This window comes from Dromaius novaehollandiae, chromosome 3 (genome assembly GCF_036370855.1).
Source record: "Dromaius novaehollandiae isolate bDroNov1 chromosome 3, bDroNov1.hap1, whole genome shotgun sequence".
Classification (NCBI taxonomy): domain Eukaryota; kingdom Metazoa; phylum Chordata; class Aves; order Casuariiformes; family Dromaiidae; genus Dromaius; species Dromaius novaehollandiae.
The window spans coordinates 84,065,569-84,084,631 of record NC_088100.1 but is presented as its reverse complement, the minus strand read 5'-3'; the positions used below and the strand labels follow the sequence as shown (position 1 = coordinate 84,084,631).

The 19,063-nt window shown below is 36.3% G+C and overlaps 1 protein-coding gene across 20 annotated transcripts in view; it reads left to right on the top strand.

The window, feature by feature from the left end:
* AFDN (afadin, adherens junction formation factor) overlaps positions 1–19,063 on the top strand; it is a 137,625-nt gene that overhangs the window by 69,316 nt on the left and 49,246 nt on the right. For 13 of the 20 annotated variants that reach the window (XR_010388476.1, XM_064509317.1, XM_064509316.1 and 10 more), the window contains 7 exons: positions 3,684–3,745; positions 4,599–4,804; positions 8,564–8,584; positions 9,327–9,472; positions 12,608–12,702; positions 15,242–15,507; positions 16,026–16,169. Coding sequence is in view for 19 of the 20 variants with exons in the window: in XM_064509317.1 (XP_064365387.1) it covers positions 3,684–3,745; positions 4,599–4,804; positions 8,564–8,584; positions 9,327–9,472; positions 12,608–12,702; positions 15,242–15,507; positions 16,026–16,169 (940 nt within the window). In the remaining variant the exon portion in view is untranslated. The remainder of the gene's footprint in view (positions 1–3,683; positions 3,746–4,598; positions 4,805–8,563; positions 8,585–9,326; positions 9,473–12,607; positions 12,703–15,241; positions 15,508–16,025; positions 16,170–19,063) is intronic. The other 7 variants (XM_064509329.1, XM_064509321.1, XM_064509335.1 and 4 more) reach the window with 1 other exon arrangement.

Sequence of the window (19,063 nt, the reverse complement as noted above, 5' to 3'; positions counted from 1 at the left end):
TCCTGTCCTTGTCTCTCTCAGGAAAGATCAACAAAACTTCCTTTTGAACCTTTTATAGCCAGTCAGAAGCTCTTGATGTTTTTACTGTTAATATTTGCTGAATTCTAACTGTGCGTTTGTATCTGTGTGAAGATGCGTTATATTTCTGTATTTTTACCTTCCAACAAGAGTATTTTATCCAACAGGATTATCTTGGGGCAACTTGTATATTGCAAATGTATAGAGCCATCGGTGAGCTGCGTCTTGGCTTTTTTTATTTTTATTTTTATTTTTTTTAAATCCCTCTGAAGAGAACACACAGGGTAACGGTAACATTAGGGTTACTGTTACTATACGTAGTTTTTCTTCATCTTGATAACTAAGTGTGCAGAAAATGTTTTAAACAGGCTGCTAAATTATTCTTAGATTTGTGATAGTTGCAAGTACAAAATTCTTTCTTATCACCAGTGCTGACATTGAAACTGTATTTATATGTGTGTCGTACGTGAATGTATAATGTGTGTGTGTATATATATATATATATATATATATATATATATATATATATATGTATAGGAAGAGGGCATACATAGAACTATTTATCCAGCTAAATGTTTAAATAAATAAGTAGTACATCATTTCTGTTGCATGCACTCTGTCACATATATGCGCTATGTTGAGATTAACGAATTGGTGAAGTCAGGCTTTCAGATTAGGAAATGCTAGTCAATGAGTTGCTCAGGTAACTTGAGTTCTTCCCTTTCATGGATATATTTAGTGAATCGGTAATTAGACTCCCTCTGGGATACTCTAGCCTTGTTCTGTGAACTGTAAGGATGGTAATCATGGCGTGAAGTAGCTGTTATGTTTGCTTAAAAATATGTCCTTGTATTTTGTGTGTGTGTTCATCACTGCTGTTCAATGTTAAATAATAAGGCAAAGAAGACTTCCTTCTGATCACTCAGTGCATGGGTTGCAGAGCAAAAATTTGAACTTGAGAATGCCTTATTTTTTCCTCTCTAGTCTGTAGAAGGAACTAAATTGAAATTTGAAAAAACATCTTTGATTTATTTGTTAGGCCTGGCTGTTCTGATTGAAATGTGATTCTTTGAAATAAAAGATGAATATTTAGTTGAGGATTATAGTCATATGTGCTTGTTAGGGGACTGACTTCAATTAGAAGGAGCAACCTTATCAAAAGGAAAAAGATAATTTTTTGCCTTGGATACCCTTCAGGAGCTCTTAAAAATGTGGTTGAAAATGAGGATAGTGGTGTGTAAGTAGTGTTAATGGAATGCAGACACTTTTCAGAGTCCTAATTTTAACATGCCTTGCAAAGTATTTCATTTGTATTTAGTTAGTGTGCTGGGTACAGCAGTTATACAGGGGCAGAGAGAGTGTGTGTGTATATATATGTATATAGATGCAGTTTATCATACACAATTAATCTAGTGAAGAACTGAAATATGTGGAAAAGTGCTGTAGTATTTTTTAATGCAGTTTTAAAGCCTAATATTACCTGACGCGTACTTCTTAGAGGAGGCAACACCTAATCAATGTTTTCTGGCCTTGCTTTCTAGTCATACGCTGGCTAGACTTTCAGATTGTTTAGCTTGGAAAATCATCAGCATAAAGAGGATGTTTCTGTAAAAGCAATAGCACAGAGATAACATACACTTAAAATATAGCTGGTAACAAAACAGGCTGGCTAGTTATATCACTTCTGTGATACCAGAAGTACAAATAGTTATTTTAAGCTACATTTTGATTTGCAAAGCTTACCTAGAGAGTATTTCTCTTGTGTGGGCTTGGGGAAGGCAGACAATGGTATGAGCTGAAGTAACCTCTTATTAATGTGGCTAAAATAGCTGATTTACTGCATCTGTTTCTAGAGAGAATGCTAATTTGGAGGTAAAATTAAATTAACTTCTTTTAAAAATTCTTCCTCTTCCTACTGCATATTTATTTCTCTCTTAAAGCCAGCTTCCAAAATTTTGCAAGCAATCTTGCACTAATGCATATGGGCTCTCACATCTTGTACTGTTCTCTTTCCCATTGCAAGAAAACTGATTTCCTGTTCCACTCTTTTTCACTGAATGGGATCAGCATCTTTTCATTCCAAGAAATGAAAATAAAATAGCATATGAAATGTGTCATTCATCAGCAGCTTACCAGCCGTTATTGTTGAAACATTTGTGTCTTATTACTACAGCTGTGTCTGCAAGTTATACCTGCTTGTAGTCTTAGGATTACACACATCTTTGAAATTGTCTTTATTAATAAGATGCATGAGTATTAGTAGCTACTCTTCTGTGGAAATAATTACCAGTGACAATGATGATGCACTTTTGACAGTGCGGTGGTAGTGAGAAATTAGTTCAGCTTAAATTCAGAGCAATCAAAACAGAAGAAAGGCTGCAACTTCAACACCGACGTGTTCTTTTTATAAAGAGAGTATTCACATTCACATTCAGAATGTAACTAACTTCAGGGAATTTGTGTACATAGTGCCTTGCCGTGCCTGGAAACCTGTTCCTTAACCTTCAGCTTCCCAGAACTTAGTTTTGCCAATCTCCTTTTATTATAAAGTGCTACCTAGATGACATAGTTAAGTTCTCCATTGGTTTAGTTTTTTGCAACTAAAAAAGAAATCCCTGAAAGAACACCTCTTTTTTGATCTAAGATGTTGAAATTAAATTTAGTTTCAGATCTTTTGACATCAGCTCTCTTCTCAAAGTTACATTGTTGATTTTTGCTATGGGTGATGAATGAATAAAGGGGAAGATTGTCATGTATCCCAAGTATATGCCTTCAGCATCGTATCTTTGCTTTGTTGCATAAGAAAAATTTTTGCTGCTTTTTGAACTGACTTCTTAGAAAAATGAGGCTTATGTAATCATATTACATTCTTTCTTTCTGAAAGTTGCTGAGGAAAGAAGAAAGCTACTCATTGTGTTAAATGTGCTTAAAATTGGCTATTGCGTGCAAAAGATGTTAAGCTTTTACATATTTCCTAAAAATAGGAGTCTGTCTACAGAGAAGAACCCAATTAATGCTTTTGCTTAAGGGAGGAATGAAATATGTGCTTAAACTTTGTAGACACCAGAAAATTCAATTTTCTGTTCATTTTTCTCTGAATTCTCTGATCTATAATGATAGGAAAGATCATTGCAGTCACTTTAAGTAGGGAAGTGGTTCTGGGGCTCATGGAATGGCACATACTTAATGTGTAGCAAGAGCAGTGTGAGGGAAGGGGCTAGATTTTACTTCTGTTTCTGTAACAGGAGAAAGGACAAAGGAGTTGACCAAGTTTGCATCAGTTTTGCAAGTACTTTTCCAGGATAGCAAGGAAAGTATTTTGTTATAACAGAGCTGGTCCTTCAGACTGAAGCTTCATTCACTTTCTTTCATGTGTCTGTGAATAATTTGTTATTTGAAACCTGTCAATGGCAGGTGGCAGGCTGATGTTATCAGTGTGTCGTACAGTGCAAAATTTTTTAATAATGCAGACTCCACGGTTCAAGCCTGTATTATGATCTGTTGTCTTGTGGGCAAGTGTAGCTTGAATGACTCTCGGAGACAGGTAAAGAAAAGGAAAATTTGGGGGAAAGACGTGTCAGTGTTTGAAACCAGTGTTTTTGGAGAAATCTGTCATTTGGCAATGTAATTAATATGACCCATGTGGATTATTTTTCTTTCTTTAGAACTCAGGATACCCATGGACCAGAACTGATATTACCTGCCAGCATTGAATTCAGGGAAAGCTGTGAGTATATAGTGAAGTTATAAACACTTACTTGCTGACATGTTTTTCTGCAGTATTTTCAGCCAGTTTGAAAACTTAAAGCTTAAACATGGAAAAAAAAAATTGTCTGTATAGATAATAACTAATTCACTGATATAATTGGTTTTGTTGGGGAGGGTGAAGAGACACTTCGTGTATTGGAATGGGTTCATGCCTAATTCTAATTGCATTTCAACTCCCTATCTTCACATACTCAAATTTAACCAGGAAAAATTGTTAATCCCACCTCCCCAACATTACACTGAATTCATTCTCTCTATAAAGAGTTTTCCATATCTTGGATATTATGTTATATATTGTTCAAAAATCCAATTAATATAAAATCTGATGATGTAATCTGATGACGTTAGCATTTAAATTTTTGTTGTCGTTGTAGTCTCCGTGATTTTTTTTTTTTTAAGGTCTCAGATTTGATAGAAAAATATCATACCAAAGATTGCTGAAAAATCTCATTTAGTTTCAAACAAACAAAGACAAATTTTATTAATATAAAATTTCCTATGATAAGGGAGACGAGAAACTTTGCATTTTCCTATTCTCTTGAGGCCGCAAACTTTCAACAAAGAGATAGGGAATAGTATAGAAATGTTTTCTGATTTATTAGATTTTCTAGCTTTTATATAAAGGTGTGTTGTTGTACCTAAATAACCGCAGGATGTAACAGATGCAGGTTTTTTGCTCCACTCTTCCCCATTTCTCCTCCAAAAAAGCATCTCCTAAACCCCAAGCTATAAAATGTTTTATTTCATTTTCTTCCTGTCTTTGATTTACTGGAATTCTTTTTTTTTTTTTTTTTCCCCCCCTTCCCCCACAGCTGAAGATGCCTTCTTATCTGCCATTATAAATTACACAAATAGCTCAACAGTTCATTTTAAACTGTCACCTACATATGTTTTGTATATGACATGTCGGTATGTATTGTCAAGCCAGTACAGACCTGACATCACTCCTACTGAGCGTACTCACAAAGTCATTGCAATAGTCAACAAGATGGTGAACATGATGGAGGGAGTTATACAGGTGAGTTTCCCTGCAAAAACCTCTCAAGGGAATTAAATATATGTTGTAGATTATCTAGTAACTTAGTCTTTTTTTAGCATTTAATCAACTACTGTCAAGGGTCAGACTATAGCCAACATTAATTTCCCAGCTAAGGATTTGTTTTCTTTTCAATAAAAAATGTGAGTTGCAAGAAAACTCCCTCCTGAGCAATGCAGGTAGGGAGGAAATGTTGTTTTGAAGATATGTTCTATGACAGGAAATCCTTCTGTTCTCTAGAAGGGAAAAATCTTTGCAAGCATTCCTGCTCATGAGCGCTTGAGAAACAAATTGGATCTCCTTGTTAAAGAATACTGAATAAGTAGCAGGTGTTTGTGTTGATTGAGTCTTGGAGGGGACATATTAAAAAGAAATGTGGCTTTTGAATTTTGGTTCTTTTACTATTACAACTTCTGTACCTGCAAAAATGGTAGCAAAACTAGGTTTTTTTGAACTGAGTTGACACAACTGCTTTATGAAGAGAAATGTAAGTTCTCAAGTGTTTCAGTGCCTTACACATAGTCTGACACCATTGCTGCTACATATGCAAGACTTCAACTGGAGCACCAGGCGGGGTTCTGTTTTGTGTAGTAGTGCAGGATCAGGTCCATTGGGTTTTTAGTGAAATGAGACAATACTTGGCATTGTTGAACTGTTGATAAACTGTAATGGTCATATCCTAAGAAAACAATGTTATATTTCAGGTATACTTGTTAGTTAGTTATTTTAACTTCTTTGTCTGCAGGGTTTTCTCAGAGGAAAAACTGAAATGCCTTTTTATAATTATTTAATTATATTTACTATTTATTTATTTAATAATATTAAAACATGTATGTTTGTTACAAAATATACTGCTATAGTAACCTGTAGAGAGGAAAGATCCTACTACGCTAGGTACTATACAGACATAACAAATGTATTAATCCTGCTGTAAAGAATTTGCAGTCCAAGTGAGTGTTAGGCAACAGGTTGATGAAGGGAGAAGAGAGAAGAGAAAAGTAAACAACAAAAGAATGGCATGACTGTCAAGATCATGGCAGACCAAAGCTGTTCAGCTTTTGTTCAGGTTTCAGAAAGCTCTAGTTGAGTTTTCAGTAGGGAGGATGCAATAATGAGACAGTTCTGTAAATAGTTAAAACAGGCTCTCACCTTTCATAAGAAAGAATGGCAGAAGTTGCCAGTGTTAAACTTTACAGTGAGAAAACAAGACTAGCCTTTCATGTGGATTCTGAAACTGATGTCAGGTTGAAAGGTTGTTTGAATGTGAAATGAAGAACTAGTACACTGTTTTGATGCCATAGTAAGTGGATATTTGATAAAATCAAAGTGGTATCAAAAGTTAAATAATCAGCTTCTGCTGTAAACGTTATCTGGCTACGGAAAGAGAGAATTTTTTAAAGTCAGAGAGCAGACTGTTGCAGCAGTGGAGAACATGAACTATAAGAAGCCTGAACAAGGAGCTGGGAGAATGGAGCAGAAACAATAAAGGGTGGGCCTCACTTATAACATGGAAGTTACAGGGCTGAATCAAAGATGGTGACTGTTTACAGAACTGATTGGTGTAAACTTGCCACTAGGACTCCCCACCAAAAAACTGGGGTGAGAGGAAGGGGGCAGTGGGAAAGCAAAGGAAGCTCTTTATCTTGTCTCTGTTGAACCAAAATGAATAACCATGTAGCTGCTAGAAGATACTTGAGAGGCAGGCTCAGACATCAGTTTTTACAGAATAAAGCAGACCAAAACTAGAAAATAGTGGATCTGAAAAAACATTAATTTCCAGCACTGAGAAGGGCTTCACAGATCAAGTCCAGCCTTCTGGCCGTTGCAAGCAACTGTATTTTATATAATCCTGCTAATAATGTCACGAAACTTGCATTAAAGCCAAATGTTTGTCTGGACTATCCTTTATGAAAGGCCATTTCTGCAGCCTTACATATTTGTAGTTTCAATCTAATTTCCAACCTTAAGTTTAGGGAAGGCATCAGCATAGAAATGGTAGGTAAGTTTGTGTTTTGAGAAAGATGTTACCCAGGTACAAGAAATACTGAAAAGAGTTGGGGATTGACACTGAAGAAAATTGGGAGGAGGTTCCTCCAAATGCCATGCTGAAGAAGCTGGAGAAAACTAGGAAAAAATAGTAAATTACACATATGACGAGAGAGTAGAACATCAGTGATTTTGAAGGCTAATGGGCTGAAGACAAAGTAGTACTGAAGCTTGATCAAGAAGTTGTTGTTACGTTGGACTTGCTTTAGTGGTGTGTAAACACTGCTGGCTAAGCTAAGTGAAATTACTTCATCTAGGTTGTAGAATGAGTGTTTATGTTGATGGTTGTTACTGTGTAATAACTTGCTGTATTACAATAGCTTTTTTTTGTAGATCTTGACCATAAAACATGCCTACACTGACAAGGATCTAAGAGTCTGAAAGACCGAGGGAATACCCAAAGCAGAGAGAAGCAAAGGGAAGGTGCACAAACTCTTGTGCTGGACTGTGAATAAAAGAGGAGGGGTTTTGATTCTGATTTTGCTTAACTAGATCAGAAGGAGACTTGATAGCTTTCTGAAGTTACTCTAGAAGTACTTGCTAACATGAATTCTGTGACTTTTTTGTAGTCTTTGATGCATTAGTATATGTAATGTCAATGGATAGGGAAGAAATTTTGGGGGAGCTATGAAAAGGCTGAGCACTTTCATTAAAAATTTTGGAATAGGAACTTAAGGTGTGTAGACAAACCAAGCTTGTGTATTCTGATTTTTAAATCACTTCATGGCATTTTTGATTCTCTGCAAATTTTAACATCTGTTTCCAGAAAGAACATCTCCTTTCATTCTGTACCAACACATGTTCAATCAGTTCAGAGTTCCTTGACTGGAAAAGGGGAAGACGAAGAGTAGTGGCAATTTGTTGTTGGAGCTCTGAATAAAATTGCAATAGTGACAGCAAACAACACCTCAAATTTTTGTATTTAAGCTTACTGTGAGGCAGGTGGGGGAGAGTGATCTTAGCAGAAAGCTGAAAAATATGAAATAAGAACTCAGTTTTAACTAAGCAGACAGGCATATCTGGTGTGGTTTTTTTTGTTTGTTTGTTTGCTTAACTCAATGTAGCTTATGCCTACCATTATTTAAGAAGCTGTTAGTGTGGTGTTTCATTTGACTCCCTCTTGTTGTTTGAAACAGGTTTTTTTTGTTCTTTATTTGAAAAGCCATGTATTAAATCTGTCCTAGTTTTTTGTTTGTTGTTGTTGTTTTTGTTGTTTTTGTTTTGTTTTTCGGTGGGGACTTTTTTTGTCCCCATTTTGCATGTGTTTGTACATTGTCTTCATTGCAGCAGTGTGGGCAAGTAGCTCCCTCGGTCTGTTACTCATGTGGCTAGTTACCCCATAGCCTGCAAAATGTTCTGTGGGGTTTCTGTGGTGCACTGAGTGTGGAATAACCAACAAGTCTGGGATGTCAGCTAGTAGAGCGCATTCCTTTAATTTAACCATTATGTGTGGCACTTCAGTTCTCAGCTGTTGTGCTACAAGTCCTACTGAAATAATTCCCCCCCTTTTTTTTTTTTTTTTTAAAGTGGCTCAGTTGCATCATAGCTGCTTATTAATGCTGTGTCTAAGTCTGTGTATAACTGTGAACATAAGTGTTGTACCTTCATATTTAGTGTTTGATTTCTAAAACTATCATGATTGTTCACAAGTTTTTCTTCTATTCTGTTTGATTTCCTTCGTCCGTTTTTCTCCAGGAGGTAGACCAGGTTGATCAGGTAGGATATACTGCTGGGAACTGATCCTAGCTATGTTGGCTTAGCTCAGTTTCTCATGCTGCTTCCATATCAAAATACAATACTCAAACAGCTGGACTTGAACGGTTCATAACACTCATTCAGCAACTGGAACATGCAGTACTAAAATCCTTTTTTGACTTTGCAACTTTTACGGCATTCCATAAATTTCTGCTTAACGCACTTCAATGTGGATATGAAATGACCAAAGTTCTTTTTCTTCCCTTTATTTTCTTTTTTTGTTGTTTGTGGTTCCTATTCTTTGGATCTCATCTGAGGTTGCCTGGCCTGGCATTTGTGGTCGGGAGATGGTGAGATAGATCAGTACTTGATACTGAATCACTGGGTATCAAAACCCGTGAGTGCAGTATCAGGGTGGCAGGGGGCAATAGTGAATATGTGCTTGAAAAGCATACAGATTACCAGATACTGCATTCAGCTAAGCTCTCAGCTCTGTGTAACTAGACACTTATGCCATGGCCTTATTGATACTGCTATTGGCAAGTTAATGGACTTTTGTATGTTCAGTAGACATATTAAAATTGAATTTATCAGTTACAGCAATTGTAATATTATATATAAACATTTTGCAAATATCTGGTATCTGAGATATATTTGGTGAAATGGGAAAAGGTACTGGTCTATCTTTGGAGTCTTTTTAAGCTGCAGTGTCTTGTTGGAAAGCTATTTCTCTGTATTGTTCCCTGCTTCTTTCTACTTACAGAAACAGAAGAATATTGCTGGGGCACTTGCCTTTTGGATGGCAAATGCATCTGAACTACTGAATTTCATAAAGCAAGACCGAGACCTTAGCCGAATTACTGTGGATGCACAAGATGTTTTGGCACACTTAGTTCAAATGGCATTCAAGTAAGGATATCAAACTTGTGTTTCACTGAATGCATTCTACATGTTAACATGACAGCTTTATTATTATGTTTTTTTGGAATCACTCCATGTTTTTGCCAACTCTAGATGCAGCAGTTGTCTTTTATGTGTTGTTAAATATCTGAGAGGAGGACTTAGATTTCTTTGAACAGTGATTTTCTTTTATGAATATGGATCATTGGGCTATGCCAGGAGTTTTATTTGCATCACTTTCCTCGTGTTTCTTCGTTAAAGGAATAATCACCTGCAAAGATTTGCCATTTTGAAGTTTGGTTGTTTTGGTTCTCGTATTTGGCCGAATGAGATGTTGAGAAGTCAGTCAATGTTTTTAATACTAAATTTCTGTAGTTTGTACATGCTTCAAGTATTTTAGTATCTGTAGACACAAAGCTTTAATCGCAGGGTATTTAAAGAACAGCTTAATAGTTAGTAGCTATTCTTGTGATAGATGAAGTTGCAAAATAAAAATTTCCAGGAAATTTATTTAAATTTGTATTTATGTTGATTGCTTTCTCTTAATTTAACATTTTTATGGAGATGTCATGAAAGCTTATTTTTGTTGTTATGTATAAATATATGGTACTAAATATTTATGAACCGATCAAGTTATGAACCTTGCATTTCTGAGAGCTTCTAATTAGATTAATAATCTGCTCCTTTCATAATTCTCATAAGTAGAAGTTTGCCTAGCAGTTTTTAAGAATGTAGTATAAAGACAGGTTTAGGCTTGCAGTAAAAACAACCTATGCTAGTCAGCTCATTTAATTACAGTATTGTTTAATAGGAAGTTTGAATAAAGTACCCAGTGGGAGGGGAAATCCTCCAAAGAAAACATCGTCGGAGGTGACAATACTGACTGAGCAGAGTGCTAATCAAAAAAAAAAAAAAAAAGACTTGACTTTTGTACATCTTGAGATCTGTTTCTTTTTTTAAAAAGCCAGCATTGAACAAGCATTTTTCAGCAGATTTGTGTTGCTGAGACTGAAGTTTAAAGAAGTTTCAGTGAACCTCATAATTATCCTAGCAAGTCAGACATTTTTCAGCACAATATTTATGAAGATTGTTGTTGCCATAGAGCTGGTTTAAAAAAAGGGAGGGGGAGAAAGTTTGCAAGATATGACTTAAAATTTTTCTCCTGTAGATGCACAAGTATTTGTGTATAACTTCACAGGCAAGTATTTTTTTACAGATGGTTTCACTCTGAAAATACATTAAATTAAATAAGAATCATAAATTCTGCTTTTTGGAAAAACTCACAACCAGATGCCGGCCTACATCAAGGGCTCATACTTATCCTTCCCACTCTTGTAGACTATTTTACATACAATCTTTTAATGCTTCTGTAATAGCACAGAATATAATCTTAATTTTTTTATATTGTGACAGCATTGGGAAACCTATCCATGGTTTAACTGTTTAGCTTTAAGGGATGCTATATTGTTCTGAACAGTTATGGTATGAAACAGGTATGATGAAAGTAATGCACTTGCTACAAATTCCAGATGTTACTGTTAAGACTGTTTCAGTGATGTTGTGTGGTGTTTCCTAACATATTTGGAAGAATAAGTAGAAGCGCTCATTGTGCCCTACAACCAGGATTTTAATGTCAGTAATAATACATAATCCATGGCACGTGTTTTTTTTGGAAAAAGATGTAATTCTGACTAAGTTTAGTAGCTTGTACAATTCCTCTTTTTTTTTTTTTTTTAATCTTAGAACCATCTAGATTAAACACACACTTTTAAGTACTTCAGATGTTTTGAATAGCATTTACTCAAATAGGGCATGATGGTTTGGGATTGATAAAGAACTTACCTGTAGTGTGTGAAACTTTGCCATCACTTTCTGAGCTGTTGAAAGGTATCAGAGAAGGACCAAATCACATTGTACTCATACAGAATTTTTTTTTCCTTTGGTGAAATATGGACAAGTAGGATATAGCAAGAAGTTATTTTGACAAAGTGATTCTCCATTTTTATATCACCTCTAAGTGGTTAATGACTGTTAATGAAGCTGTGACTTTTTTCAATCCCCATGAGTGCTTGGTATGAGTGTCTTGAAACAAGTCTTTGCTGCTTCTATGTTCGGCCACTATTTGGCAAACTGTATACTTCTATGGCTGGGAAGAAATTGCACTCTATTTCCCCCAAACATGAGCAGACTGGGTGTGAAAGAGTATTTCGGAATTATGACTGTGCGAACTCTCCCCTAAATACACTGTAACATGGAAGATTTTAAATGGATGTATTAAACCTTAGGAGAACAGAACTGTGGAATGTATTTTTAGAAGGCAAATAAACTAGCATGACAGAAGCATGAAAAGAAAGAAATCTGCTGTGTGAAAATATTATTTGGTGATAGCAACTGTCGTATAACAGAATTGGTTGAACTTCCAACAACTGTTGTTTTATAGCAGTTGAAAATATTTCATAAAAAATGTTGCCAGTGAAACAGAAAGGGGAGGTATAGAAAGCCTTGAAATATTTTCCTTGATCTGTGTGATTATAATTGGATTCCATTTTAGTTTCAGTTTTTAACAGAAAATGTGTAAATGAATTACAAAAAACAGTTTTAGAAATGTTTTAATGAAAATGTTTAATTATTAGAAGTGAAGGAATATTAAAGCAAGCTTGCTTTTCATTTTGCTCTAGTTAAAGGTAAGAAAAATACAAAAATCAATTTTTTTTCCCCCACAAAAGAGTAGGACAATTTCAGAGTCCTGTGTGTTGGCTCAGAATAGGATAACTGTTTTCTTCAATCCTGTTTTTGGTAGAATTAAAAAGGAGAAAGTAAATAGTAATCTTGAAGGACCAACATTTGGCCTAAAAACATCTCTTTATAAAGCGTGTGATCTCCACTTGCACTTGTGGTAGCAATGTTGCATTAAAGTGGCCAAGTGGGTTCCTTGCTGAACCAGTTCTTTTCCTAACGTTTCTATGAAAGATACAGAACTAGTCTCTCTGTCTTCTTAAAAAGTATTTTTTGATTCAATTTAGTCACATACATAAGACTGTGATTTCAGGAATGTTATGATTTGATAGATCTCTCTTTAGAAGCATGCATAATGAGCACATGCAGGATGTTAAAACTCCCTTTTTTTTTTCTCCTTCCTCACAGGTACCTGGTTCATTGTCTGCAGTCGGAGCTTAATAACTACATGCCAGCATTCCTTGATGATCCAGAGGAAAATAATCCTCAGAGGCCTAAAATAGGTTAGACTACTAGATCTCGTTTCATTGCTTCTAAACATACAGTTAATTAGTAATAAATAAATAGAATTTTTCTTAACAATAAGTGACATTTACAGGTTGCCCTAACCCCTGAGAACTGTTTGAGTTGTATACAGACAGGATGAAAAGACAGTGATGACATTTACATGATATGTATTGGTTTAAAAATGGTAGAATAATTTAGGTTGGAAGGGACTGCTGAATGTTACCTAGTCCAACATCTCACTTTAGGCAGGGTCAGCTAGATCAGGTTGTTCAGGGCTTTGTCCAATTGAGTTTTGAATCTCCAGGTAAGGGTAGAGATTCCATAACATCTCTGAGTAACTTGTTCCAGTGTTCAGCCACCCTTATGGTTTAAAAAAAACAAAAAAAAACAAAAAAAACAAAAAAAAACCCAGCCTTTTCCTGTAGCTAATTGGAATTTCCCATGTTGCAATTTTTGTGTGTGTACCTGTTTTTCTATTGTGTCACTGTACACCTTTGAGAAGAGTCTGTTTCTTAAGCCCCCCTTTAGGTAGATGAAGACAACAGTAGGTTCTGTGCTTAGCCTTCCCTTCCCCAAGCTGAACCAAACTCACTTCTCTGTCTCTCTTTGTACGTCCCTTGGTCCAGCTTCCTAATTGTTTTGGTGGTTATCTGCTGAATTTGCTCCAGTAGGTCAGTATCTGAGGCCCTAGTGACAAAGGACACAGAAAAGGCTGAGGTACTGAATGCCTCAGTCTTTATTGGTAAGGCTGGCCTTCATATATCCCAGACCATGGAGACTAGAGAGAAAGTCTGGAGAAAGGAAGACCTTCCCTTGGTGGAGGGGGGTCAGGTTAGGGATCACTTCAGCAAACTGCATATCCACAAGTCCATGGGCCCTGATGGGGCACCCACGAGTGCTGAGGGAGCTGGTCAGTGTCACTGCAAGGCCACTCTCAATCCCTTTGGAATGGTGACCAGGAGAGGTGCCTGAGGACTGAAAAAAAAAGCAAATGTCCCTCCAGTTTTGCAAAAGAGCAAGGAAGAGGATGCAGGGAACTACAGGACAGTCAGCCTCCTCTCGATCCCTGGGAAGGTGATGGAGCAGGTGGTACTGGTACCATTTCCAAGGACGTGGAGGCCAGTAACTAGCGGTGTACCCCAGGGGTCAATTCTGGGTCCAGTCCTGTTCCATTTAGTCATCGGTGACCTGGATGATGGGGCAGAGTGCACCCTCAGCAAGTTTGCTGATGATACAAAACTGGGAGGAGTGGCTGACAGAGGACTGTGCTACCATTCAGAGGGACCTTGTTGGGCTGGAGAGATGGGCAGAAAGGAACCTCATGAAGTTCAATAAATGATAGGGCAGAGTCCTGCCCCTGAGCAGGAATAGCCCCATGCACCAGTACAGGCTGGAGACCAAACTGCTAGAAAGCAGCTCTGCAGAGGAGGACCTGGGAGTCTTGGTGGACAAGCTGACCATGAGCCAGCAATGTGCCCTTATGGCAAAAAAGGCCAATGGTATCCTGGGCTGCATTAGAAAAAATTGTCTGGATATTAAGCTTGCTGTAATTGCTTTTTTTCCTATGTTGAGCATTCGAGGAAGACTATAAAGATGTACTGTTACATATCTAGTGTCCTATGCTGAAAAGGGGAAAACTTGTAAAAAGTAGCAATCTGATATTTTAACAGGTAAAACTATGCTACACCTTAGGGAATAAGGGGAGATGATGATGCTCATTATTTCAGTTATTTTTAAGTTGCTTTATAGGTTGCTATCTTGAAACATTTAGATAATTTCTTTTAGCCATGCTTCTCTTTTTCAGTGCTAAAGAAGTGAATTTGGCAGTCTCTTTAATAGGGATTTCAGATGCAAGTATTGCCTTAAAAGAACGCTTGGAGATAAATGTTCTACATGCATTATGCATTCTACCAGGAAGCATAAAAGGATGTTTGTTCTTAGTGAAGCTAACAGGAAGTGCCTGTTGCTTATTGCATAATATTGCAGTGAAATAATGGATGAAAGAAATTAGAATAGTTTTAAAAAACATGATGTGCAAACAGGAGGTGTTTTCTGTAATTTTTGAAGTATATCATGCAGCGTGAATAATTTTTGCTGAAATTCTTGACTGCAGTTCGTATTTAACAAAAAAGCTATGGAATAATTGCAATATACATTTCAAACTAGAATATAAAGATTCTAACATGTTACTAAAACTAATAGGAAAATGAGTTTAAACATTGAAGTGAGGATATGATTTGAATGTCAAATATAACTGGTATACATGTATACTAAATACAAGAGTTAATTTGCACTTCAGAAGTTATAAAAAATTTTTTTTAACTATCAGTTAAATGCTGCTGAATCTCAGAATTATTACAGAAAAAACATGAAGTGAGATTTATTTCTAAAAGGGTGTATAACTTAGATTTGTATAGGTTCTACCTAGTATTAACCAACTTGCGTTGAGTGTATCCTACATATTAGTGTTTATGGCCTAAACCAGTTGTATGTTGTTTTATGTAAATTGATGCACTTTTTGCTTTATCTCTGTAGACGATGTGTTGCATACACTGACTGGAGCTATGTCCCTATTGCGACGATGTAGAGTGAATGCTGCGCTGACTATACAGCTCTTCTCCCAGCTGTTTCATTTTATCAACATGTGGCTTTTTAACAGATTAGTTACTGACCCAGATTCAGGGTTATGTTCGCATTACTGGGGAGCCATCATTCGTCAGCAGTTGGGCCATATTGAAGCCTGGGCAGAAAAACAGGGTTTAGAATTAGCTGCTGATTGCCACTTAAGCAGAATAGTGCAGGTGAGTGTTTGCATTTCTCATTAACAGTCCTAAAATAATTGTGCATTCAAAGAGGTTATTTGTATATTGTGCGTTCCTAGAGAATAGCTTGTTGACAAGTGTAGTTTGTGTGAATCAGTCCTGGAACACTGAGGTAGCATGCAAAGATACAAAATGTCTGACATCTGTAACATTAAAGTTACAAGTGAAATTAATACTTAGTGACTTTAGCTAACATGCTGTTCAATTTCTGCTCATTATACTGAGCTACAACTAGGTTGAACAGAGACAAGAAGAGAAGGTGAAAAACTGATATACCTGCTTTGTCATAGGTTTAAAATTCACTTGTCTTACAGGTACAGGAGATGTAGGTAGTGGTTATTTTGGGGAAATTTCTGTTGCTTTTGTAGCAAATCTGGCTTCTCACTGTTTGCCTTCTCCTGCCTCTTGACTGAGGATAATTCAGAAACAAAGGCTAAAGCTTCATTCAGGTTTGGATTTGTCTCCTGTGACTTTTCTTTTCCCCCCCCCATTCTCAGGCAACTACATTGCTTACAATGGACAAGTACTCACATGCCGATGTTCCAAATATTAACAGTACCTGCTTTAAGTTGAATTCTCTGCAGTTACAAGCTTTGTTGCAGAATTATCACTGTGCTCCAGACGAACCACTTATCCCAACAGTAAGTCTTTTCTCTTGATTACTGTGGTGTTAACATACCTGAGGGGAACATGGATTTAAAAATAAAAACACTGTGGCCGAAAATGGCCATCTTACTGTTTGATTGGTTTGATACTGTTATGAGAAGAGTCAGACTGGGCCTCTGTTCTTCCATATACTAAGAAGTATTTATTGGTGGTAGCAGCCTGCTCCTGGGCATCATATTTTGTGGATATGCTTCACTGGAACTTGAGCAGGAGATTGTAAAAAATCTCTTATGCTGATTCTGAAAGTAAAGTATCACTGTATTTGCTGAGCATGCTCCAAGAGGTGTCACTGCATCTTACACCCTTTGCGGAGGAAATCAATAAGGTGGTAGAAGAGAGGTACATAGAAAACTCCACTTCCAAAAGCTAGTTCTGAGTATAGCCACAAGAAACAAGGAATACAATTTTGACTGTAGAAATCAAATGAAAGAAGCTGGGATACTCAGCACTTTCATATGTGGGTTGTAAACATATATGAATTTTGTATTCCTTCATACAGGCAGTGGACAGTATCTTCAGATGAACAAATAGATACATGAAACCTCTAAGTTTTGTGTGTGTGTGTGTGTGTGTGTGTGTATATATATATATGTATATAGATAGATATAGATTGCTTTCTGAACTGATTTTTGTCTTGATGTATAAGGGATATGACTGACTATTCTAAACCTTATCCATGGGCAAAATCTTTTTGGCAAACATCAAAAGGTTTGTATTCCTTGCAGGATTATAATCATATATGCAGGAAAAGTAAAGTAAACTGTGAATTGCAGGATAGTTGATTGATCTCAAAAATCTTAAAAAGTGAAGATAATGTAATATTTGTATAACTGAATACATTGTCTGCAAAATCAATTTTTAATAACTTTGGATACATCCACTTATTAAATCAAAGGTACGAGTATAATGCTTCTAAAGCTCTGAAGGGGCACTTGTAACGAGTAGAGTTGCTTTTGTATGTTGGCTGCCAAATCAAAGTGCCTTTCACAGAAGAACAGAGCTTATACTTCCTGTTTGCACATAGGTAGAACATTCTATAGTTTATTATTGTTGTTCTTTATGGCCTCCAAAAATATAATGCTGGATTTGATAGATCATCTTTGTTTCAGAGAGGATTACAAAATGGTCAGTTTTCCCTGTTGTGGCGAAGTGGTGTTTGGAACCACTTTGCTCTTTGCTAAGAAAGATATGTACATTTGAATTCTGACTTTTTGCTGCCAAATATGAAAAATTTCAAGGCTTGGAATTTATCCAAAGGAGTATAAAGGCATTTAAATTCACATATTGTAGTTCGATGTAATTCTTTTAAAAACTATCACCTTTTATGGTAAAAAGGCTCTTCTCGAAGAACACTTCCTAAAGACAGACGGAATGTATCTGACTTCCTGCTAGAAGCTTGTTCCCAACTGAATGCTCAGTTTCAGCACATACATGTGTGTCTTGACTGCTTTTTTCAATTGTGCTGAAGTCATAAAACTGCCTTATTAGGCTTACAGATTCTGCATTGCTCTTTAGTGTAACTGGGATAAGATTAAGACCAAACTGTTAAGCTGGTCTTGGGAGCCAAATAGAAGCTGTGAAGAGAGACTTGAAATCAAATCTGAATCTTCGGTAAATCAAATATTCTATAGGAAGCAAATATTCTATAAAGGAATCTACATGTAATATTTGTGGCAGCTTCATATAAATGAATTGTAATAATTATAGCTTGATGATAGCAAAATCACGTATCTCAGGGATGAGTTCTCTTTCGGAGGGATTGCTAATTAGCTAGAGGTAAAGATTTTTTTTTATTTTTGCTGCCTGATCAGTGCAACACAGTGATGAGTAAGACCTGGAGTGGTTTCTTGGTTCCTACGGCAAAGCATGTAACTCTGAAGATGCAGGGTGTTTGGACAATGACAATTGCAGTCTTTTTGAAAGTTGTCTGTCTACAGCACTTTTTCTTTCAGTAATGCAAACTTAACAACTGAAAATCTTCACGTTAAAACTTACCTTGAACGTCATAGGTTGGCAAAGAAAACAAAACAAAACAGAAAAAAAGGAGCAACTGCTTGAATAAAGAGAGAGATAAAAGCCTTTTCATTGTGTGCTCTTTTGAATAAGTTTCGGAGAGTAGAAGAACAGAGAAACATAAAATACTGCTTGCACCTTAACTTTTTGGAAAGTTGTTAGGACTTTGATATTTGTTAACTTCTGAATTAATTTAGTACAGTGTAGTAATATATATGTCCTGTAGAACTCTTAGAGGTCTCATTAAAATGTAGTAGGAAGACTGCTTGTGTTATGTGCTGCCACAGTAGCTATGTTGTGAAAAGTGTACTAGTTTCCTAGAGCTTTCTGTGGTAGGAACAGTTGTGTGCCAAATGTAAAATCTGCAGCTCTTGCTGCACCTGAGTGATTGTACTCACGTGTTGTGTGCCTGTGCACTGTGTTTACACAGGTGTATCTGTCTATGTTATGGGGTCCTTCATATTATACTGAGCTCACAGGTGTGGAATTAAAGAAATAGTTATATAAAAATTCTGAAACAGAGAATTGTATATGCCCTTGGTCTCTGTGTGTTTGTACGTCCTGATGGAGCTGAAAATCCTTGTATACCTAAGTTGTATGTTTCTTCTATATATATATGTAGTGTTACAGAAATATCTATACTCAACATGGCAAAGTGTCAAAATTAGTTTGGCTGTGATTCCAACTTATCCTCTGGCATATATATTCTATGCTATATATTTCTCAAATACAGTTGTCAAATCAAGCAGGAACATATAACATTTTAAAAATATTGGAGTAAAAAAATAGATGCTGTTCAGTTTTATTCTGTAACTGCATAATCCATGGGATTTGATCAAAGAGAGTGATGCAGCAT